The sequence below is a fragment of the Cenococcum geophilum genome, assembly GCF_001692895.1.
Source record: "Cenococcum geophilum 1.58 unplaced genomic scaffold K441scaffold_35, whole genome shotgun sequence".
NCBI classification, from domain to species: domain Eukaryota; kingdom Fungi; phylum Ascomycota; class Dothideomycetes; order Gloniales; family Gloniaceae; genus Cenococcum; species Cenococcum geophilum.
Window position 1 is genome coordinate 1,474,958 of NW_027137593.1, and position 22,403 is coordinate 1,497,360.

General features: G+C 44.6%; 4 protein-coding genes across 4 annotated transcripts; 2 read left to right on the plus strand and 2 right to left on the minus strand.

The window, feature by feature from the left end:
* Positions 1 to 211: 211 nt before the first annotated feature.
* K441DRAFT_688659 (Pex24p-domain-containing protein) lies at positions 212 to 1,824 on the minus strand (the record flags this gene model as incomplete). Its single annotated transcript, XM_067652219.1, has 3 exons — positions 212 to 1,343; positions 1,394 to 1,471; positions 1,586 to 1,824. 3 exons carry the CDS (start codon positions 1,822 to 1,824, stop codon positions 212 to 214), a joined length of 1,449 nt encoding a protein of 482 aa, XP_067501450.1.
* A 1,183-nt stretch (positions 1,825 to 3,007) lies between these two features.
* K441DRAFT_572607 (uncharacterized protein) lies at positions 3,008 to 7,759 on the plus strand (the record flags this gene model as incomplete). Its single annotated transcript, XM_067644025.1, has 4 exons — positions 3,008 to 3,068; positions 3,153 to 3,351; positions 3,445 to 6,544; positions 6,605 to 7,759. 4 exons carry the CDS (start codon positions 3,008 to 3,010, stop codon positions 7,757 to 7,759), a joined length of 4,515 nt encoding a protein of 1,504 aa, XP_067501451.1.
* A 1,481-nt stretch (positions 7,760 to 9,240) lies between these two features.
* Positions 9,241 to 10,448, minus strand: K441DRAFT_706988 (uncharacterized protein; the record flags this gene model as incomplete). Its single annotated transcript, XM_067653698.1, has 3 exons — positions 9,241 to 10,029; positions 10,082 to 10,282; positions 10,337 to 10,448. The coding sequence occupies 3 exons, from the start codon at positions 10,446 to 10,448 to the stop codon at positions 9,509 to 9,511; spliced, it is 834 nt and encodes a 277-aa protein (XP_067501452.1). The 3' UTR covers positions 9,241 to 9,508.
* A 9,611-nt stretch (positions 10,449 to 20,059) lies between these two features.
* K441DRAFT_664009 (uncharacterized protein) lies at positions 20,060 to 20,619 on the plus strand. Its single transcript, XM_067649283.1, has one exon. It carries the CDS (start codon positions 20,250 to 20,252, stop codon positions 20,469 to 20,471), a length of 222 nt encoding a protein of 73 aa, XP_067501453.1. The 5' UTR covers positions 20,060 to 20,249; the 3' UTR covers positions 20,472 to 20,619.
* The last annotated feature ends 1,784 nt before the right edge of the window (positions 20,620 to 22,403 follow it).

Consider the following 22,403-nt stretch of genomic DNA (forward strand, 5'->3'; position numbering starts at 1 on the left):
GTTTAAGGTAGGTCGAGCTTAATGTGTTGGCGGTGTGTTTCAGCCTACCCTCAGCTGGCCACCATTGTAATATCGTGGTGTAAGACAGGCGTGATCTCGTTAGGTTTCGCGCAAAAGATGCCAAGGACCCTAGGTAGGGGCGTTGCGATGGAGAGCGTCTTCAGATCTAGCATCCTACCCGCTCGAGGGGCTGCGTTACCATATTAGGAAATTAACTGTCTCCAGTGTTCCCTATGGCCATCCGCTCTACAACTCGAACCCATCTTCGCCTCCTCCACTCTCCTTTCTTACCTAAACCGTTACCTTCTTCCCACGTCCTCTTCACTAGCTTCTCCTTGCTCTTCCCCTTATATTTGCTATGCTTTGGACTTGCAGGTCCGCCTTCTTCCATGCCTTCTTCGTCATAAAGGATATCAGTGACCCATCTTTCCCCCTCAGTTTCAACTTCTACCCCCGTCACACACATTTCTTCGACCCATTCCCTGCTTAATAAATCTAGTGTCCATTTTTTGTCTCCCCACCGCCAGCCCTTGGGCGCTTGCACATCCTCGAAAAAACGTGTTCCACGTGGCCGATCTCCAGCAATGCGCGCGGGGGAAAGCGGGGTGTAGGGTGAAGGGCTGAAAAGAAATAGCTCGTGTTCAGCATTTTCAGTATGTATAGCTCGGTACTGTAGCTCAAATATTTCCACCTCTCGCGTTTCTGGCGCGGATGAGAGCGTCATATCTGAGTTAGAGAGACGGAGTAGCCAAGATCGAGCTGTAGCCTCTTGGTCTTGAATGAGCGTGTCTGTATGCGTGGTGTGCATCAGGGATTGAATTGCCGGGTGACCAGCACATGTGGCGCTCCAGCCGGACACGAGGAAGATAGCCCGCCAGGGAAGAAGATGTGAAGTTATGAAGAGCAAGCAGGCTGTTGCGCTAAGTATGAGGAACAAGACTGAGGAGAGAGCTTCGTTTGAAAAATTCGTTGGTGGGGCAAGGAAAGTTACAAGGCTGTCGTGAAGGCGGCTGAAGTCTTCCATGCTATTCTGCAGGTCACGCATGTTGCGGAAAAAGTCTTTGCTCAGCTCTGGTGCCGGCTTTATGTTCGGTGCAGGAGCAAGAGCGGGCCCAGCAAGCGGGTAGAGGTCTGTTGGGTGGTTGCTGGGCGGTGGTGGATGTCTTGTGAGGAATGCTGGAACCATTATGAAAAATAGGCAAAGAGCAAGAGGAAGCACTGCTAGAAGCGTAGGTTCGAGGCAGAGAAATGTATAGATGGCAAGGAAAGAGAGTGTTTGGGTGGGGAATTTCCAGCTGAACAGACGTATCATGTGGTTTTGGAAGATAAACGCAACTCCAATTCTACAGATGAAGTTAGACTGAGGGAAGCTGCGGTAGGAAGGAGTGCATGCCTTGCATTGAAGCGCCGAAAGTTGTTTGACATGACGGGCAAACTGAAGCCTGGGCGGTCAACATACTTCCTAGACCGTCTATCTTCAGTAGAGGAGCCTTCCGGGATATATTGTGAGGGTAAGACCTGCTGGAGGAGCCTGAGTATTCAAGTTAGCACCGTGTTTGGCCCGGATCGTAGGTGATATCTATACATTGTGAAGAGACGATCAGGCATGGTGTTGGGCGACTCTGGCCTCTCAGCTTGGCTACTCAGGCTTTCCAGTTTTTCTTTAAGTTTCCCAGTAGGGAGTGCTTGCCTCAAAACGTCGCGCTTGCTAGGCGATCGCCCACCAGCTTCGGGCGTGGGTTCATAATCCTCGGGGCCGGTGATGGAAACGATGGGTATTGCTTCGTTGCGGTTCGCTAAAGGCTCCGAAGCTTGACCATCCATGGCGTTGGAGAACCAGGCATGAGGTCGAGGTTGTGGTGTAACTGACGACATGTGGACGGGCGGTGGTGTGGCGTCCGGTAGTGCGCTTTGTTGGAGAAGACCAAATGCCGATCTGCGCGCGTTCCTAGCATATTCCTGTTATTGTGCAAAACTGTGGACTGCTGTACATAAGTGAACATATCCAGTCTAGTATGCTCTGCGTGCATAAGGCACTCGACATTACGGGCTTGTTCGGATGGCTGCCACCCGCACCGGTTTCTACATTCGTCTTTCCTACCTGTGGCAAGAACTATGAAATACTGCTGCTCATTAAAGGATGCGCACAAACCAAAGCTCGAAAGCCATAGGATTAGAGCAATCCTCTAGCAAAGCTCCAAGCCGAAACTATAGACGCCTGTCTGTATCTGCCATAGTGCCCGTTCCAGCGGCACCTCGTTCCTTGACGAGCGTATTCATGCGGTGTAGATTTCCACGCGTTGACAGCAGAGTACTTGTCAACGCTCTGCCTAAAGTAATTACCCTCAAGTGGTGGCGTATGTTAGGCGATGATAAAGTCCTGTGGTGACAGGACAATTCATCTTCTCTGCATATCCGGTCGCTCTGGGCGGTTCCCCGGTGAGCCTGTTGTTGTGTATATACCACGCCGAATTATCGAGCGCATTGTCCCTTCCCGGGGCCAGGGCACCAAGGACATCGCAGCAGCTAGCCGGCACCGCGCTCCCAAGCCTTTCCGGTAGCTTCACGACTACTCCCAGCTCCTCATAATCTTCACATACTCCTTGATAATTCCGGACCACCCCGTTGTCAGATGCCGCAGTGCTGACATCCCGCCAACTGTATTTCTGCTCCCCTATCGCCTTCGCCACCTTGCTCTTGAACAACGACATGCAATCGCACCCGTAGCCTCAACTCCAAGCCTCGAGCTTGGAGAATCAACGTCGGCCAGAAGAGAGACTTTTGGGACCGTGGAGAGCGCTTTGATCCTACTGCTGGCTCCATTGAGGCTCTCTAGCTCGGGTAAACCACTGCGAGCCATCTCTTACGCCTCGAAAAACCATGAGTTCAAAGGATTCTAGCGCTTTGATCCTACTGCTGGCTCCATTGAGGCTCTCTAGCTCGGGTAAACCACTGCGAGCCATCTCTTACGCCTCGAAAAACCATGACCACCCAGCTACATCGAGCAATGGACACTGCCCTTCCTGTACCCAGGACCGATACTGCTGAGGAATCGAGTGGATCAGGAGGTAAGCATTCCTCCTAGACGGGTACTTTGCAGGACAATACCGATGCCTTAAATCATAGAAGACAAGGGAGCTAACGCATCACAGCGGAGGGACGTGTCCGGCGGAAATTCCAAAGGGCGACGAGTCAACATGAGAGTGGTCTGCGAAATCAGAGTGGCCCCATTTCTACGTCTACTACTCGAGTGCCTGTAGAATCAAAATCTAGCTTCGCAGTGAGACGCCGATCTGTAAGAGAACATAAAACGCCTTTAGGGCCCCGACCGCTTGATCATTCTTCTAAAAGGTAAATAAATGCTATGTGGAAATCTGAGCACCTCCTTATATACCGACAAAGCATGAGAAAGCTAATAGACGGCAGGGTCATCAGTGATGCGAGCGCCCCTTCCAACAACGCCTCATCCACCCGTTCCTTCCTCCCTACTTCCACCAGTGAGCCCTTTTTGAACAATTCTTTGAGAGGGACAAATCCCCGCTTCAGCTTTGGAAAATCTTCTGATGGCTCCAAAGACCACACCGACATCAGTGGCTCCTATGACTTCCTCCCCTCGGTTAATTTTGACGATTTTCACGCCAGCATATCTTCATACGAACCTGAACTGAGCGATTTTCCGGCCCCTGGAGGAGATGGAGGTATAATTACCAACACATCGGCGGGTAATAAGACCATTGGAACCATGGGGAATGGTGCAAAGAGCGAGAGCACCGACTCTCGGGTTACGAGAAGCACATCTCTTATACGTCGGTTGAGTAACGCAAGACGACCGACTGCTCAACCGTCCGTAGCTTCCACAGACTCGACATCAATGCCCCCACCAAGTGCTCCATTGTCGGTTAGGACCCGTCGTCAGAGTCAGTTCCCTGCTCCTGCGCCCACGAATCCGGCAGCCCGACCACCTCGGAAATCAGTTGGCCCTGGAGTCATTACTGCAAATATAGAGACACGAGATGGCCGTCACGATTCATCAAAAATGGCATCAGATAATAATCAAAGTAGCCTCGGCCGCACATCATCAATCGGAAATGCCAACCGTCGTGGAACTCTTTCTGCAAGCCTTGGTGCGGGCGCTGAAGTTCCGAGACTGTCAAGCACAGCCCGAAATGTCAAAGCAAAATCACTCCAACCCCCATCACGGCAAACGCCAGTGCATCTTACTACTCCATCAATGACTCCAGATCACGGCCGTGGCGTGTCCATAGGCCAGGCCCGTTCGCCAGGCAGATCACCTGGACAGAGGAATCCCACTCCCTCTTCCTCAGCAGGTAAAAGACAGTCAACTGCACATGCACATATGAGCGGCCTAGGTGCGCGAACTATCAGCCCAACTGATGCCCGAAGGCTGAAGCGTTTGTCTATGCAGCCAAATCCTCCAGGTGTCCCACAAACACCTCCAACACCTCAACCGGACCTCCTACCTGATAATAGATCCGTAAATCACTCACCCGCAATGGCTTTCAGAAAAAGCGTTACCCCGTCTTCAGCACGTGCTACTCCTGATCATAATCGTAAATCATTTGGCTCAGTCCTTTCTCTGTCATCGAGTTCGAGCTTCAACTCTTTGCGCGCAGGGAATGGCCCCTTGCAGCCCCGAACAAGTCACATCCTCTCTACATCTCGCTTGCCAACTCCAAAACCAAGGAACGTTCATAGCTCTGCTGGTGGTGATGGAGGAGAGGTTCCACCTGTCCCTGCAATCCCGAAAGCCTACGAATCTCCGAAGGACCCTGAGAATAGCAACTTCGCGTCTTTAAGACCTCCATTGCCATCTGGAGATGAGAGTGTTAGTCCAGTTTTTACTGAGAACATCAACCAACGCGAGCCAGCCGCCCTTGAGGGAATTGGCTCTGAAAGTTCTTATGCAGATAACCGGACAACACGAGGAACCATCCGGCACCGTCGAGGCCTAACAGTAGGGTCTGGCTCGGATACCGATAAGACCCCTGTAATGCAAAATTCGAGTAAGAAGAATTTACGACCAATCCGACTTCCTCCGTTGAACCTTCTTCCACTTGGGACACCATTCAACTCGAAAATTGCATCGTTTCCGGTTCCATCTGCTGAGGTGGACCAACGTCATGCAACGCCCCCTCCAAAACGAGGCAACACTAAAACTCCTAGTACACCAATGACTGCGTCAAAAGCAACTTTCTTCTCGAAAAGTCACCATGGAGATGAGCAACGTACTTTCAACACATCTCTTCGGAGCAGCAGTTCAGCCTACAATTTACGTTCTGATGGATCTACCCTTCTTCAGTCACATGGTTCCTCGACTATGCCAATACCAATTTCCACCGGCAACAGCCGGCAGATTACAACTCCTTTTGCATCTGCTTCATTGCCAAAAAATAGTGGCGATTTTAGTCACTTGCGATCAAGACCTAGCGGCGAATACAAGCACGGTGATACGGACACAGAGATTCACAGTTCAAAGCTGACAGGACCCCGGGTGTTAACTAAAAAGGATAGCTCCTCGGCGCATACCTCGACTTCCACAGAACCAGAGACCCCTTCTTCTGGATCTTCACTAAGGCGAAAGCTTAGCCTAGGCGGGTGGAGGAGAAGCTCATCCAAAGCGTCTCATACATCGCATGCATCACAATCTCACATCTCTGTACAGAAAGGTGATGATCAACCACCTCAACCGCCAAAGCACAATGATATGCCGCCCCCAAGGCTACCAGCATCTGCCACATGGAATGGTTCTATTGGAACTAGTCCTAGTCCTTCTCATAGGCCTCGACCTTCGTTGGAGTTTAGACGGCGGAAGCCTTCTACCACTACTGTAATGAGTGACACTGAAACGGAAAGATCATATAGTCATAAGCATAGCGCCGGTACTAATACACAGGCGCCACCGGCTTACTCCGAACAAGCGACTATTGCACCTAGTTCGAAATCTAGTTCCTCAATTCTTACACCCATGCAACGGATGCTTGGTTCAAAACCCTCTCAAAGTGCCTTGAAAGCTCGCAATCTAGACCCTAATCTGGATCGAGATGATTTGGCTGCGGACGAAGAGATGAAGAAGCTAGCATCAAAACGAAAAGATTTTGAGGCCGCAGCTAAGGATGTTGATGACCTCCGCAAGAGAGCCAAGCCACAGGATCGTGTGTCCCCAGCTCTGGCTCTTCAAATGGTGAATCTCAATATCTTTGAACGCGGTGAGATCATTGACTATAAGGAAATATATTTTTGTGGTACGAAAAGCGCCAAAAAACATATCGGCGATCTCAATGCACAGACAGCAAACTTCGGCTATGACGATGATCGAGGAGATTATAACATCGTTCTCGGTGATCACCTCGCATATCGATATGAAGTTGTGGATTTACTTGGCAAGGGAAGTTTTGGACAAGTTGTGAGATGTGTCGATCACAAAACAGGCCAACTGGTTGCCATCAAGATAATTCGTAATAAGAAACGATTCCACCAGCAGGCCTTGGTGGAAGTGAATATTTTGCAGAAGCTGCGCGAGTGGGTGAGTTTATCCCTTGTTAAGAATGGCATATATCAAGTGGAATTAACAGAAGTCATGCAGGACCCTGAAAATAAGCATAGCATGATAAATTTCACACAAAGCTTCTACTTCCGGGGGCATCTTTGCATATCTACTGAGCTTCTTGGCATGAATCTCTACGAGTTTATTAAGGCTCATGAGTTCAAAGGATTCTCATTGAGGCTTATCCGCCGATTCTGCAAGCAGATGCTTAGCTCCTTGGTACTCTTGAAGAGCCATCGTGTCATTCACTGTGACCTGAAGCCTGAGAATATCCTTCTCGCTCATCCTCTTCACTCTGAAATCAAGGTCATCGATTTTGGTTCTAGCTGCTTCGAAAACGAAAAGGTCTACACGTATATCCAGTCCCGCTTTTACAGATCGCCGGAGGTAATTCTCGGAATGAGCTATGGCATGCCAATCGACATGTGGAGCTTAGGGTGTATACTTGCTGAACTTCTCACCGGATACCCAATTTTCCCTGGCGAGAATGAACAAGAGCAGTTAGCCTGCATCATGGAGATATTCGGTCCACCGGAAAAGCACTTGATCGAGAAGAGCAGTCGGAAAAAGTTATTCTTTGACTCGCTTGGAAAGCCGCGTGTTACAGTCTCTTCCAAAGGTCGGCGGCGACGACCAAGCTCGAAGACCTTGCAGCAGGCTCTGAAATGTGATGATGAGGCTTTTCTGGACTTTATCTCACGATGTCTTCGGTGGGACCCGGATCGAAGGATGAAGCCAGATGAAGCCGTGTTACACGAGTTCGTGACAGGAGCAAAGCGAACTGTGCGGCCACGACCGCAAACTAACGGCAGCTCTGCTCTTGCGTCGCCGGTGAAACGTTATAATATAGTCCAGACACCACAGCGTACTCGACCGTTACCGGAGCCTCCTGCGACTAGTTTTAAAAACGGAACTGCTGTTACTACGAGTCGAGACATTCCAAGCAGCTCCCCGGTCAAGGGCGCTCCGAGACGACACTCTACCGTTCAAGGCTTACAGCCTGGTGCTGGGGTAAAGCGGGCAGCAAACGGAGCCCCTTTGAGTGCTACGAGCAGTCTTCCTCGAGTTGCTCAGAGGAGTGTGTCTGGGAAACCCGATTTGGCTTCTGCAGCTGCAATTGCTAGTCTGGTAAGTCGGTACGGAATTCCTGCATTGAGGCCAGCAGCACTAACGTCACCGCAGAGGTCGCGGTGATTTGGTTGGCTCATCAATGTGTCTGGCGTTATCGGCGGAGCTGTGCTCCTAGGACGAGAACGTAGCTATATGACATTTTTATTTAAAGACTTTTCCCAATCGTAATTTTAATCCTGCATATATCGGGGTGTTTTCATTGTCATCGTCAACAGTCACTCTTATACCCGCTTGCTGCTGGTTGCACGGCTTGCTCGGTGACTTGTACTTGCGTTCATCTGAGGGTGGGCTTGTGGCTTCGTTACTTTACGGTTAGATAAGAAGTGCAGCATGGATTGCAACTCTATAGTTGTAAGAGACGTGCTATTGTGCTTCGATGGCGTCAATGTGTCATGTTTTTTGTGCCGATGTGGGAAAGAGCTGGTTTGCATTTTTTAAGCTGTCATATACCTGTTAGGCTTATATGAGAGCACGGAAAAGGACGTAGCAGGAGATGGAATCAACTCAAGTGACGACAATTGGGAACCTAGGGTATTCATTTTAAGCCGCCTTGGTGTGTGCAAAACGCGAAGGAGTGCCGTGTGGCTCTCGTTCTCAGTTGGCCTTTTCTTCTGGTCAGTTCCGCAACACCGGTTTTCTGCGTAGCTCGTGGTAGGTCCGCAGGAGGCTTTTCATGTAAAAAAAACATACAGATTCTATAGCTTTTGAACTACGTGCTTCAATTAGCTACAACACTTGATCTTCTGCCCGGGCTGCATGTTGGGTAACTCAAACCACCGGTTGTGGAAGGACACTGCATGTACAACTCCTTTGGGACACTTCACCCCAGCTTTGAATTGATTACTATCCTACGCGCTACTAATATTTTGCAGAGGCTTTTGAGTGACTGCCAACAAAACCATCTGCGGCAATGCGTTACGAATTCGACTCGATTTACCGTAAATTGTTCAATCACGGCGTCACTGATAGACAAATATATGAAAAACAGTCTATTTGGTACAAAAATGCTAGACATCCTTTTATCTACACGCAACTCAACCCACGCCAATACTCTGCTCGATTCGAGGAGCGTGTAAGTGAGTATGTACAGTCGAAAACAGAGTTGGGAATAAGCAAGCGAGCCAAGCTGAGCAGGCTCAGCTTGCTGGCTTGCAATTTTTGACACCTTGAGCTTGCTTGCTTGGCTTGTTTGGCCAAAATCGTCGGCTTGCTTGGCTTGCTTGCCCGCTTGATTGATTTTTGTATAGAAGTCCTGGGGTTGTATACAAAATCAAGGCTATGGCCCACCCCAAAATCCCTCCTCTGCGGCCCGACCCGTAGTTATAACGCGCAGTTACGCAGGGGTGGTTATTATAAAGCTTGGTAAGGTAGTGAGGGAGGCTTTGAGAGGCTTCAAGAGCGTACCAAAGCTTAAAGACCTCGGCTCTCAAATTTTGTAGTGCCAAGGATATAATTGGGAAATCACGTGAAAAGAACCACAGAGAAGCTTCGAAGAGGCACGTGATGGAGATGCACGGGCAGTCGGCCCGGAAAAAATAACTAACCGGTGCTTATTTGCGGTATTTATATGCAAAATTATCGAACTAACTACCAAATTGTATATATATATTACCTATCAAGCGGGCAAGCTAGCTTGTAAGCTGAGCCTCATTTGGCTTGCTTGCTTGCTCAAAATAGGCCTTCCAGCTTGCTGGCTTATTCCCAACTCTGGTCGAAAACAAGAAAATATGCAATATAATATCATCTCAACATAAGAAAGCCCTTGCCGCACTCGCTTACGAAGTTTGCCCAGCAGCTGCCTGTTGTGGGGGTCTAGTCGGCTTTAAGCTTGCCCAAGATGCCCCGGGCTATATGACGCATGCCAAGGTTGTACTTGATGGCTCGCTTCTTGGCCGCTGCGCTCTGAGTGAAAGCTGGGGAGCCGCCGAAAGGACCTGCTAGAGCGCTGTTCTGGAGACGGACGATGCAGGCGTTGCTTGCGCCACCGACGGAGCCCGAGCGGGTCATGCCCGCTGGCATCTGGACTTTTACTGGGAATTCGGTGGTTGTAGCGTCAGAAAGGTCACCGACACCAATGCCTAGGATGTTTTGGGTGACTTGAGCGGTCTGGAAAGCAGCTGGATCAGTGCCTCTGGATGTGGGGTTGACTGCAGCTGTCAGGGAACTGGCTCCGTCTTGGTTTACTTGGCGGAAGGTCATAGTGATGGTTCCATCGTCGGCACAGGTGGGTAGGCCGAAGATGGCACCAATACCTGCTGTTTTGGCAACACCATCTTCAGTTGTGCCCTTTGGAGTCTTTGTTCCACCGGACGTGGCACCGCCAGCAGCGGCGCCTCCGCTAGTTTTACCACCAGCGTTACCACCACTAAGGGCACTGAGAAAGACCTCGCTCCTTGTTAGCAGTAGCATTTCCGCTGCCGCCCATGAACGCTGTAATAGCCTTCGCGGCATCAACTGGTCCACCGCCGTTCGTTCGGCCAAGAGCGGTGACCTTGTTTGTGCCCAATTCTTTCGAGCGGATGATCGATGTGTCGGCTTCCGAGCCACAAGCTGGCGTAGCACAGTCTCGAGGTGTTCCATCCGCAACTACAGCAGGTGAGTGTTTAATCATTGTGAAGGATATACTAGCTGATGTCATACCAGAAAGATCTGGCATGGTCACGCCATTAGCACCTTGAATCCTGACGATGACACTGTGAGCAGATGCATAAGCAGCCAAAGCTGCGATCAGGAACGCTGAGGAATAATGCATTTTGAAATGGGCGTGTGATTCTGGACTGATTCAGTGCTCTTATCAATATTCAATATTCGTAAAAGGCCATATTGATATTGATATTGAAAAGATATTGAATATTGAATACAGTACAGCCTCAGCATAGCGCTCCATCTGAAAGCAGGCTCCGTACACCCCTGGGCTCTAGTAAAGCTTCAAAATAGCTACTCTCTTGCGACTGCTCTCTCACCATTATCACCTTCGTGATCCTTGGCGTGGTGTAGTAGATGTCGACTGCTCTCTAGATTTTGCCAAGGCCTCCGAAGCCTCTTGTACCACATTCGTCGCCATAAGCCCACATTGAACAGTACCATATTCGATTCTTGCCTTCGCGAATAGCTTTATAAGGGAGAGGATCACGAGAAAGCTGCCACGTAGAAGTAGCTAACCAGCGCCTTTTACGAGGCAACTTTGGGGTGGTTACATTTGGTGTAGAGTCGCTCGACAGAGTCAACACGTCGTCGTCGTCGCCACCAGAGTGGGTAAATCAATCAGAATTAAGCTCTGAAATAGCAGAGGAGGATGTATCATCATCCCTAATTACGTCGGTAGATAAGGGAGGCATGGCGTTAATTAAAGGTAGAGTGTACAGGGGGTTGAGCTCTAGGGGGTGTAAAAATTGTGCGCAATGACTAGCAAGATTTAATTTAATATTTGGTAATTTTTGCTTTCTATGGGTTTACCTAACAAATTTGAAACGAGCACGTAGTGTAAGGAGGCCCGAGAGTCATTTACCGATACATCTACCTTATTTTTACCACCTTAACTCTAAAAATATTCAATATTCAATATCTTTCAGTATTGAACATATCGTATTGATATTGAATATTCAGTAATCGATATTCGATATTGATAAGAGCACTGAGATAAAGGATTATATGCGTATGCTAAGCTTAAATATACTCGTTATCTGGCGTAGGAGGATATATAAGGGAGGATAGTATTATTGCCTCTATATAGTAAGTTAGAGGCGTAAATAGCTTAATAGATATAGGCTGTTTAGAGTAGCGCGTAAGGGCTTAATTTAGGTTAAAGGGAAAAAGGCCTATAGCCTTAAAGGCGCTTTTAATTAACTCTAAATTATATACTTATAGCTAAATCTTACCAAGTATATATAGAAAATAGTCTTTATTAATACTAGTAATACTATAGATAAATATAAGCGCTTAATAATTAAAAATATAACTAAGTCTAATAGCTATAGAAGGTATGTTAAATATAAGGGGAAGAAGATTAGTATAATCTTTTTTAACTAACAGAACTTAACAAACTTAATATTAATGTGGCTACTATAGCCGTCTATAATTAGAAATTAATAGCCGTTATATTTTCTATTAATTCTATTTTTAACTGCCCTCTTTTATACCTTAGTTTATTAGGTATAGCGCTTAAAGTACTCTAGCTATCGCACGCTAAGCTCTTAATTTAACTATCTATTTTTACTTATTGTAATTATACACTTCCCTATAGCCTTATTAGCTTCCTACTATAGCGAATCTATATATTAGCGTCCTTTAAAGATAATAAATAGTAGAATCGTCTGCCTATATATACTAATTATATTAATCTATAAGACCTACTCCCTAAAGCCGTGTCACGGAACCCCACCGCAGGGGCCTCCATAGGAGAGCCCCGTGCTCTCGCGTACACCTCGCGTACAGCTTATGTCAGCTACGCGTAGGTATATNACCTCCTTACGCCCTNNACCCTTANNATNGATCGCGNAANGTCTTNTAGACTCCTCGAATACATACGTCTTGTAGCCACTGCCCCGTCCCGTGACATTACGTTGCGCCTTTTTACCACTGACACCCAGCCTACGACCAATTCTATGTCTCTGCAATACTACAGGCGCTGCCAGAAGTAGCGTGCCTACGAGTTACCTTACTTTATACTTTTAAGGAACCTATAATAGTAAGACGATATTCCTTACTAGCTACTATATTAAACCTAAAGAATAATCTAATACCTATACTTAACCTACGACGCTAATTAATCCTAGGAGAATTTGATTTATTAGCCCTAGCCTTAACCCCTAAGGAGATGGACACCGATAATGTTTTATCTTTTATTAACTATATAACTACGGACAAGCAAGCGGAAGGGCTACTACCTATTAAAATTAAAATACGAGACGCCGAGATGTTTATAAAAATAGTAGCATGAGAACCTAATAAATACTACCGCCTTCTATAGAACTACTACCTAAAGCTTATATAAGCTAAGATGCGTACTGCCTAAGATCGTAATATTATCTAAGACCTATAAGCTCGCGAGGCGCTTGCCGATAACACGCGTTAAGAAACCGAAGATGACCTCTGCGTGTCTAAACGCGACATCTAATAGTTAAAGAAGGCTAAGATTGCACTTATTGCTATAGTCACTAAAAGAGAAGGTATAATTAAATACCTATAATCTTAGCTTAATGAGTATATTCGTAACAACGCTAGACACCTCTCTACTATATATAATGCTACTTAAGTCTCTACGCCCCCGGCAACTTTACCTACTTAATACTTAATAGAGAGTTAGCGCCGAGCAGCCTTACCTAATAGGAACCCCTACTAAAGCGACGATGAAAGCTATAATGACCGAACCTAAGCTGCTACTGTAGGGTCTAATACACGTTACCCTGATCCCCTAGTTTTCTAGGGAGACCGTAAAGAATACAGCTACTAAAAGATACAAATCCGCGAGAAACTAACTTAGAGCGCCTGCCTTTTTCCTACGGAAGATACTAAGATTGGCTACATTATCGGGTGAATAAAGGGTACACTATTTAATAGACTCTTCGCCCGATGGGAGACTAATAGCCCCTAGAAGTGGCAGTCCTACTAAGAAGTCCTTAACGATCTTGACCTAATGTACCGCGACTATAACCTACTGGCTACCAACTAAGCTAAACTACGTGCTCTAAAGATGAGCCCTACCAAATTATTTAATGAGTTTTATATTAAATTCTAGGAATATACCGGAGCCCTCGCCTAAGACGATACTAAAGACTAAAAAGATCTCCTTAAAAAAGTTACTTATCGCCTTAGTTACGCAGCCGCCAGCCANAACTATAATAATGTTTATNATATGGTAGCAGCTATACGGAAGATTAAACGATAACTAAATTAGATCGCTACTGCAAACCCTTGCCCAAAGACCTCCCTATAGAAGCCCTTTAGACCTACTAAACTACTGACACCTACTACCCCAAGTAATACTACTGGTCCTAATATCGACCTTTTTATATTAACCTTTCCGTAAAAGCTACTAGATGGAGAACGCGAGCTACTCTAGAAGCTAAAGTGTTACTATAGATGTTGTTAAGAAGGCTATTATAGCTATAGCCTAAACTGCCTAATAGTTAGGTTTAGTAGCTGCCGCCTAATACCTAACCTAGTACCTTGAACACTAAATACATTGCTATGTACTACTACTGTATAAGATAAAGACGCAGTAATAGTAGTAGAGTTGGATACGGAAACGGAAAACGCCAAGTCCTAGCCCTAAGTTGTAGGTTGGGACGCCTTAATGATAAGGGGATCTATATATCGGCCTGCTTAATAGATGACTTAGTAAAGATAAATAGACGGAAATAGATAGTTTTACCCATAATAGGAACTACTGCCAAAAAATAATATAAAAGCCGTTCTATAATTAATTGCGAAGCTACTAATAAATTTATAGATACCTAATTTGTACGTACTTATAACCTACCTACCTTACCCCTTACTAAAGCCCGCGCCCTATAACTTACTAACAGTAGTTATACCGCATAGAAGATTACCTATATAGCATAACTCCACCTAGATATAAATGGGCACCAGGAAGAACTCTAGGCCTATATTACACCACTTGCTAACTACCCTATTATCCTCAGAATAAACTAGCTCGAATAATACAACCCCGCCATTAACTGGAAAAAGAGAGAAGCAACCTTTAACTCTAAATACTGTAGAGAGACCTGCCTAGGATATAGCCTAGCCGCCTCTATCTACTCCCTAGGATACCAACCTAAGGAACCCCTTATTACCCTACTTACGACTAACTACTACCACGTAAGTGCCGCGGCCTTCTACCGCATAGCACGTAGGAAAGGCTGGACCGTTACCGTAGCCTCCTAATTATAACTATATAAGCTTAATAAAGAACAGAACTACGTCCTCTACAGTAATAGGATAGACATAGTTGACCTCCTAGAAAATGATGCCCCTGTAGAACTCTACGGACTTTCACCTTTAGACTTTAAGAAGTTTATAAAGCTTAAAAAAGGACTTACCAACGAGGAACTCCGCAAGCTCCTCCCTAAGAGGTACCATGACTTTATTAACGTGTGCTTATAAAAGAGTGTAGATATACTCCCCCCACATCGACCTAATAACTATGCCATTAATATTAAATAAGGAAAAACGCTACCCTATAAGAGACCCTACCTAATATTAAAAGACAAACTTCTAGTTGTTAAAAAGTATATTAACAAATACCTTGACAAAGGGTTTATTCGCCCTAGTATGTCCCTAGTAGCCGCCCCTATCCTCCTTACTAAGAAGCTAGGAGGAGGTATTTAATTCTGCGTTGACTATAGAGGACTTAACGCTATTACGATTAAGAACCGATACCCTGTACCGCTTATACGTAAGACTCTTAAGCGGCTTAGCTAAGCCAAAATCTATACTAAGCTTAATATTATTGCCGCCTTTAACCGCCTCCGAATATAAGAAGGTGATGAATGGAAAACCGCATTTGTATTATGCTTTAGCTAATTTGAATATACCGTTATGCCCTTTAGCGTATATAACGGCCCAGGCAGCTTCTAAAGCTATATTAATAACGCCTTATGGGACTACCTTAACGACTTCTGCTCTGCGTACCTAGATGATATACTTATTTACAGCGATAACCCTTCTAAGTATACTGAGCACGTTTAAAAGGTCCTACAGCGCCTTAGGGACGTAGGACTTTATATTAATTTAAAGAAGTGTGAATTCTTAGTTATAGAAGTAAAATACCTTAGACTAATTGTCACTACTAAGGGTATCCGTATAGACCCCGAGAAGGTATATATAATTACCGAATGGCAAACCCCTAACTGCATTAAAGACGTATAAGCTTTTCTTAGTTTCGCCAACTTCTATTAAAAATTTATATATAACTTCTCGGGTGTTATAGCACTATTTATAGTAATGATGCGAACGAAGGGCCTTTCCGCGAAAGGAAGAAAAATATATCTACGTTTTATCTAGACGCCTAAATGTAAGAAGGCGTTCTAAGACCTTAAAGATGCTTTTACTAAAGCACCTATCCTAGCTTACTTTATACCAGGACGACAACTCTATCTTAAGACTAACTCCTTAGACCACGTTAATATAGGCGTCCTCTCCCAGATAGGTAATGACGGTCTCCTCCACCTAGTCGCATTCTATTTATCTAAGCTTATACTATAAGAATATAACTACGAGATTTATAATAAGGAACTTCTTGCGATTATACGAGCGTTTAAGGAATTCTAACTAGAACTTTTCTTAGCAGAACCTAACTAGCTAACTAAAGTCCTTACGGATTATTGTAACCTTAAGTACTTTATAACTACGAAATAGCTAAACTAACGCCAAGTACGCTAAAACGAGTTCCTTTCTAGTTTTAACTTTAAAATCGTATATAGGCTAGGAGTATAAGGTACTAAGCCTAATAGCCTAATACGCCGCTTATAAGACCTTCCTTAGTCTAAAGATAACCCCTGTAACTAGTTCTAACAATAAACGATCCTAAAAGTACGGAATTTGGCCCTAGGTATGCTACCTATAATAGAGCCAACTATACCTTAGCTCCACACCATAGAACTAGAATTACCTCCCGAAATCAATAAGCTTATTACTACGGCATATAACACCTCTGTTAACCCATTACTATATTAACTTATTACCGCAAAGACCGCTAGCGCCTGTACGCTACCGACTAAACTCTAAAGCTTAGGCTAGATTAATATGGCAGCCTTAAAAGTAAAAGAGAATAGGCTCTATTATAGAGGCCGTCTATTTGTCCCTAACTTAGAAAATCTATAACGGCAACTAATCTAAATGGCCTACGACCTCCGATTAAGCGGCCACCTAGGTAGAGAAGGAACCTATAAGCTTCTTAGCCAATACTACTTCTGGCCTAAAATAATAGACTTAGTTGAATGCTTTATAGGCGCCTACTACGGTTATAAGCGCGCTAAGGCCTTTAATATAAAGTACTAAGGACTACTGCACCCTTTACTAGTACCTATACAATAATGGGCAGATATCGCTATAGATTTCGTTATTAACCTACCACCCTATAAGCGACATGGCCGTACCTATAAGAACATCCTTATAATAATATACCGACTTATAAAAGAGCGCCACTACGTCCTAACTAAAGGCGTAGCCGTTAGCGACGTCACTAACGCCTTCCTTCGCGAAATCTACCGATTACATGGGTTACCTAACTTAATTACGTCCGATTAAGGCATATAGTTTAGCTCTAATATATAGAGACGAATCTGCCAACGCCTTAGCATCTCCGTTAAGATGTCTATATCCTTCTACTACGAAACTGCTAGGTAACCGGAAAACGCTAATGCTAGTATAAAAGCGTACCTATAATAGGTAGTCGCCTATAGTCAAGATAACTAAGTAGATCACCTCCTACTAGGTGAATTCGCAGCGAATAACTACGTCTTAACTACTATAGGACTTACCCCGTTCTTCGCGAACAAGGGATATTACCCCTAATCCAGTATAGAACCACCAGAACCTATTAATAAGAAACTGCTATATGGAAAACGCCTTAAGATGCTACTTACTAACTAGCATATAGACCGTATAAAAAATCTACTTAACTACTATAAGGGAGAAATGGCCTGGGCTTAAGCAAAGCAGGCCTACTTCACTAACTGTCATAGAACGCCACTACTAGAGATGCGTGTTAGCGACTAGGTATAGCTAGATATACGCAATATCTCTACGCAGAGGCCTATAAAGTCACTTAATTATAAGAACCTTGGCCCCTACCTAATTAAACAAGTTATTAATAGGGGAGCCGTATACGAGCTAAAGCTCCTGCCTGCCCTAGCCACCCGCGGGATATAGCCTATATTTTACCTATAGCTACTACACCTTCACCAGCCTAACCCCTTACCGGGGCAGATATAGCCTAAACCCCTACTAGTACTAATCTAAGATAAGAACGAAGACGAAAACCATAAGGAGTGGACCGTTAAACGAATTATCGACTCTAAATACTTTAGTAAAGGTAGAGGACGACGGCTTTACTACAGAGCTATATACATAGGATTTAATATAGACTAGCTAGAATGGCAACTATAGGAAGACTTTAAAAATGCAAAGGATTTAATTAGCGACTTTTACTACGCGAACCTACAGAAACTGGGCCTAAGCAGAGATTTTATACCTAATCCTCTATAGGAGCCCTTATAGAGTTAAACCGTTATACATTACCATGTAGGGGCAAATTACCGTTAGATTGCCGTCAGATTGCGGTAAAGTGCGATTACGTAACCGGAATATCGTTAAGATGTCCAGGAACTTCGACCGGTAGTTAAAGTTGTTTAATTAGTCGGATTCTTAGATGCTAAGCCTTATTACATAACGTTGTTTTAAGCCTTTAGCAATACCCCCCTTTTCTTCTTTTTTATACCCTAAGTGTCCCTTCTATATATATATAGTAACCACAGCGTTGCCGGAGCTCCGCCTTTATAGGAGGGGGGGTAGTGTTACGGAACCCCACCGCAGGGGCCTCTATAGGAGAGCCCCGTGCTCTCGCGTACACCTCACGTACAGCTTATGTTAGCTACGCGTAGGTATATTACCTCCTTACGCCCTCGACCCTTACGATCGATCGCGTAACGTCTTGTAGACTCCTCAAATACATACGTCTTATAGCCACTGCCCCGTCCCGTGACAAGCCGTTAATTATCTTAAAATTAATAATATTACCTCTTAATATAACTACTTTAGCGCTATAAGCGAAGCCTATAATATAACAAATTTTATCTATATTCTATATATTAGTATTATTAATTGTCGGAATATATAGATAGAGGTTATATAGTTACGTATCGTTGACGTGTCGTCGTCGTGTCTTTGATTAGTTATCCTTATGGTGACTAATTAACCCCCTTCTTAGGCACCGCGATCCTTATAATCCTCTACTTTCTCTACCTATTAGACAAGAATTAATTTAACAGTTAATAGGCCATACAAGTGCACTTAGGTGATACCGATATTAATTAATAGTTAACCTTACCGGTTGGCTATAGAGCAATAAGGTTTACTGCCGCCCCAGCAGCTTTGTTTAATTAAAAGCAGCACTCTAATACCTAGCAGTAAAACTATACTAGCAGCTCCGGCAGTACTTAACCCCAGCAGCTTAAAATATACGATAAATACGCAACGCATAAGACATTCTACAGCACGCAAATTAACCCCTAGTACGGCCTCTTCACTGAGTGCTAGTACCCCTAGCTTTTAATAGTACCCAACATCCAATAGCCCTTGGGCAGTACCCTAGCAGTAGCTACCTTAGCAGTACTACAGTAGCGCTCTAGCCGTATACAGCATACCAGCTTTTACAGCACCCAATATTCAACTACCTAACTGCTTTACGTAGTACCCTAGCGTAGCTACGCAACTTAGCAGCAAACCACCCCCTAGTACGCGTCTCAGCATACAAATTAATATCTAATAGCCTCGTGCAGTACTCCAGCGTTACAGCAACCTAGCAGCGTCAGTAGCACCTAATACCCAATAACCCAGCAGCGTCAGCAGTAAACCATCCCATACCTACCTACAATCCTGACACCGTCTGCTATCTTCCTTGCAGATCTGCCACGTCGAAAATCACGTTAATAGCACGCCTACAACGCCAACGCGCTCCCCATCCTCTGCCCTTTGCCGGCGTCTGCGGCAGCTATAAACCCTTAATAATGGCACTACCTTAACTTCCTAAAGGATACAAAAGCGGGAGCTGTACAACCACTAGGCGGCCTTACTATATCAACATTTACAATAACAAAGCCTAATGGGAGTTTCTAAGTACAACTGCCTATTAAAAACAGATTTAGGATATATAAGATATGGTTTAACAACAAGAGCAGACTTTTGAAGTAAAATTACGCCGATAGTAAGATATTCTAGACCTACGTCAACGACAGTACGAAAGAATCCAGAAGGCATATTAAGAACAAAAGGAAGAGATTAAGGAGTTACAAAGCGTAGTTAAGTAATTACAGCAACAACAAGCTTCGTCCGCACAAGCTCCGTCCGCACAAGCTCCGTCCGCACAAGCTCCGTCCGCACAAGCTCCGTCCGCACAAGCTCCGTCCGCACAAGCTCCGTCCGCACAAGCTCCATCCGCACAAGCTCCGTCCGCGCAAGCTCCGCCAGTTTTACCCTCTTCATCAACCAAAGCCAAAGAGCCACGGCAGCCAAGCTCGTATAAACCCCCGCAACCTCAAACCTGCGAAAAGTGCTCTACTACATTCCCTTCGGGTTAAGCGCTCTTTAGACATTTGCCAGATTGTTAACTATTTTAATATACTAAGTGCGGATCTATATTCCCCTTAAATACTACTCTCCATAAGCATATACGGGGATATCGTCGTCTAAAAGATGTAAACGGGAATTCGGGTGTTAAGCTTTGTTAAGATAGAGGTCTACCGACTAAACGATTGTGTTATTACGCCTACAATCCACCTGACGCTAGTACCGTACTGCCACATACCATTAACAAACTGATAGCGCCGCTATGCCTGCTATTACGATACTGATCGCGCCGATACGCCTGCGATCTACTAACCAAATAATCGTGCCTATACGCCTGCGATCTACCGACCGAATGATCGTGCCAATACGCCTGCGATCTACCGACCGAATGATCGTGCCGATACGCCTGCGATCTACCGACCGAATAATCGTGCCTATACATCTGCGATCTACCGACCGACTGATAGACAAGCTCTATGCTTGACCACTATCACTACCGCCGCTGATACCGTACTACCACCCGAACAGACCTTTACTGCTTCCACCTCCAGCTAAACCGATACCTTACTACCTTGCTGCCTTACTGCCTTCCTATAGCACCACAAGCATAAAGAAAGAACTGCCAGTGTCGGAATATATGGACAGAGGTTATGTAGTTACGTGTCGTCGACGTGTCGTCGTGGTGTCTTTAATTAGTCATCCTTATGGTGACTAATTAACCCCCTTCTTAGGCACCGCGTTACCTCAGAAGCTCAGACTAAGAAATTGATTGCGGATATAGGAATATCCGCACCGTCCGCTAAGCTGATTTAGGACGGTAATCGTTTTCTTAGTCTGAGGGCCTTTGGATTAACTTTAACGAAATTAATCTACCCTCCTACAATACCTGTTAATATAAAAATTACACCATATTATAAAGAAAAGCCTACTCTATAAAGCTATAAGATCTTTAGCTCCTTATACGCGCGCGACGTTAAGAGGAATTTGTTACCGTAAAGGCCCTAATTCTACCTCTGCACCGCCGAGCCGCGCAGTAAACACTAACGCTAAACGCTTACGCCCACGCCGCTAGCCCTCTCTATAGCCAGCGGATATTCCAGCGGATATTTTAGCGGATATTCCAGTGGATATTCTATCTGCTAGTCGGATAAAGACATTAAAGGAAGAGAAGGTTAATATTATTAAGGACCTTCTACGTTAATAGGGCTGGTCTTTTTATAGGCTGGTCTCTAAGTACTTAGAAAGCGAAAACGGGTATAGAGGCAATAGGAAGAAGAAGAAAGTAGGGGACCTACTTATTCCTTTACTAGAGGATAAGGAAATATAAGAAGAACTTATTAATAGGGCTGATATTTATATAACACTAATAACCTATACTATCCGCTGTATCCGGAAAAAGCTTCGCTAACTATAATTATAACGCGGCCCCTTTAACACATGGACTCCAGATATAGAGTTTTAGGATATTAACCTTAAGAATGCGGCTAAGTTTGTTTAGTAGTACGGTCCGCTACTATTCTGGCTTATTAAGGGGATATCCGCACTAAATAGAGAGGAACGCAGTTAAGATCCATATAGCGGACGTATAGTTATAGTTGCCTCTATATTCCTCCTAGGGTTTACTTAAAACTTTACAAATAGTTTCGCCCATCTACTTAGTTTATATCTTTAGGCGCTTAGTATAAAGCGCCATATGCTATCTTTTCTATATGGTCTTAGTCTAATTAATAGTTATATAACTCTTAACGCTAAAAAGCTTGGGCTAGCTAAATGTTCTAAGGAAGGTCTTATTAATTCTACTGGTACTTCTAGCGCTAATAACCTTTAAGAAACTAATTAAGTCTTTATCTATAATAACTTTAACTATTACTAAAAGACTTAATATTAGGTTATTGGCGAGATTAGCGAGTTTAATTTATATACTATAGGAAAGATCTTACGCGGAGTATACATGCCTAAAGGGGGCCTTAAGCAGTTAATATTAAATAACACCTGTTAACTTAAGCTAGATAAGGTTATTAATGCAGCTAGGAATAAGTTTAATAACCTCTAAAAGCGGATATCTATAAGTTTTATTATAGACACTATCCGATACGCGTATCCTACTGCGGTTAATAGTATATTTAACTCTAACGTAGATATTAAATATCCGCGTATACTAGTAGTTAATATTCTCCCTTATAAAAGGATAGAGTATATAACTCTAGGACCTATTCTAGATAGCAAGGCTTTTATTAACGGCAATTATCGTGTAATAGAGAATATCTTCCTAGACTAACTACAGTATAATCGCGAAACCACTTTTAATAACCGGCTATTCCTAGTATACGGAGATTAGAAGACCGTAAAGCTTATTTAATTATATAAAGAGGAGCAGGTTAAGGCGGAAGGTGCGTATAATAGCTATAAGTAGGTG

What these genes read in the sequence shown, in the direction of transcription:
- K441DRAFT_664009 (XM_067649283.1), top strand. Translation starts at nt 20,250, where the DNA reads ATGCCTGCTATTACGATACTGATCGCGCCGATACGCCTGCGATCTACT.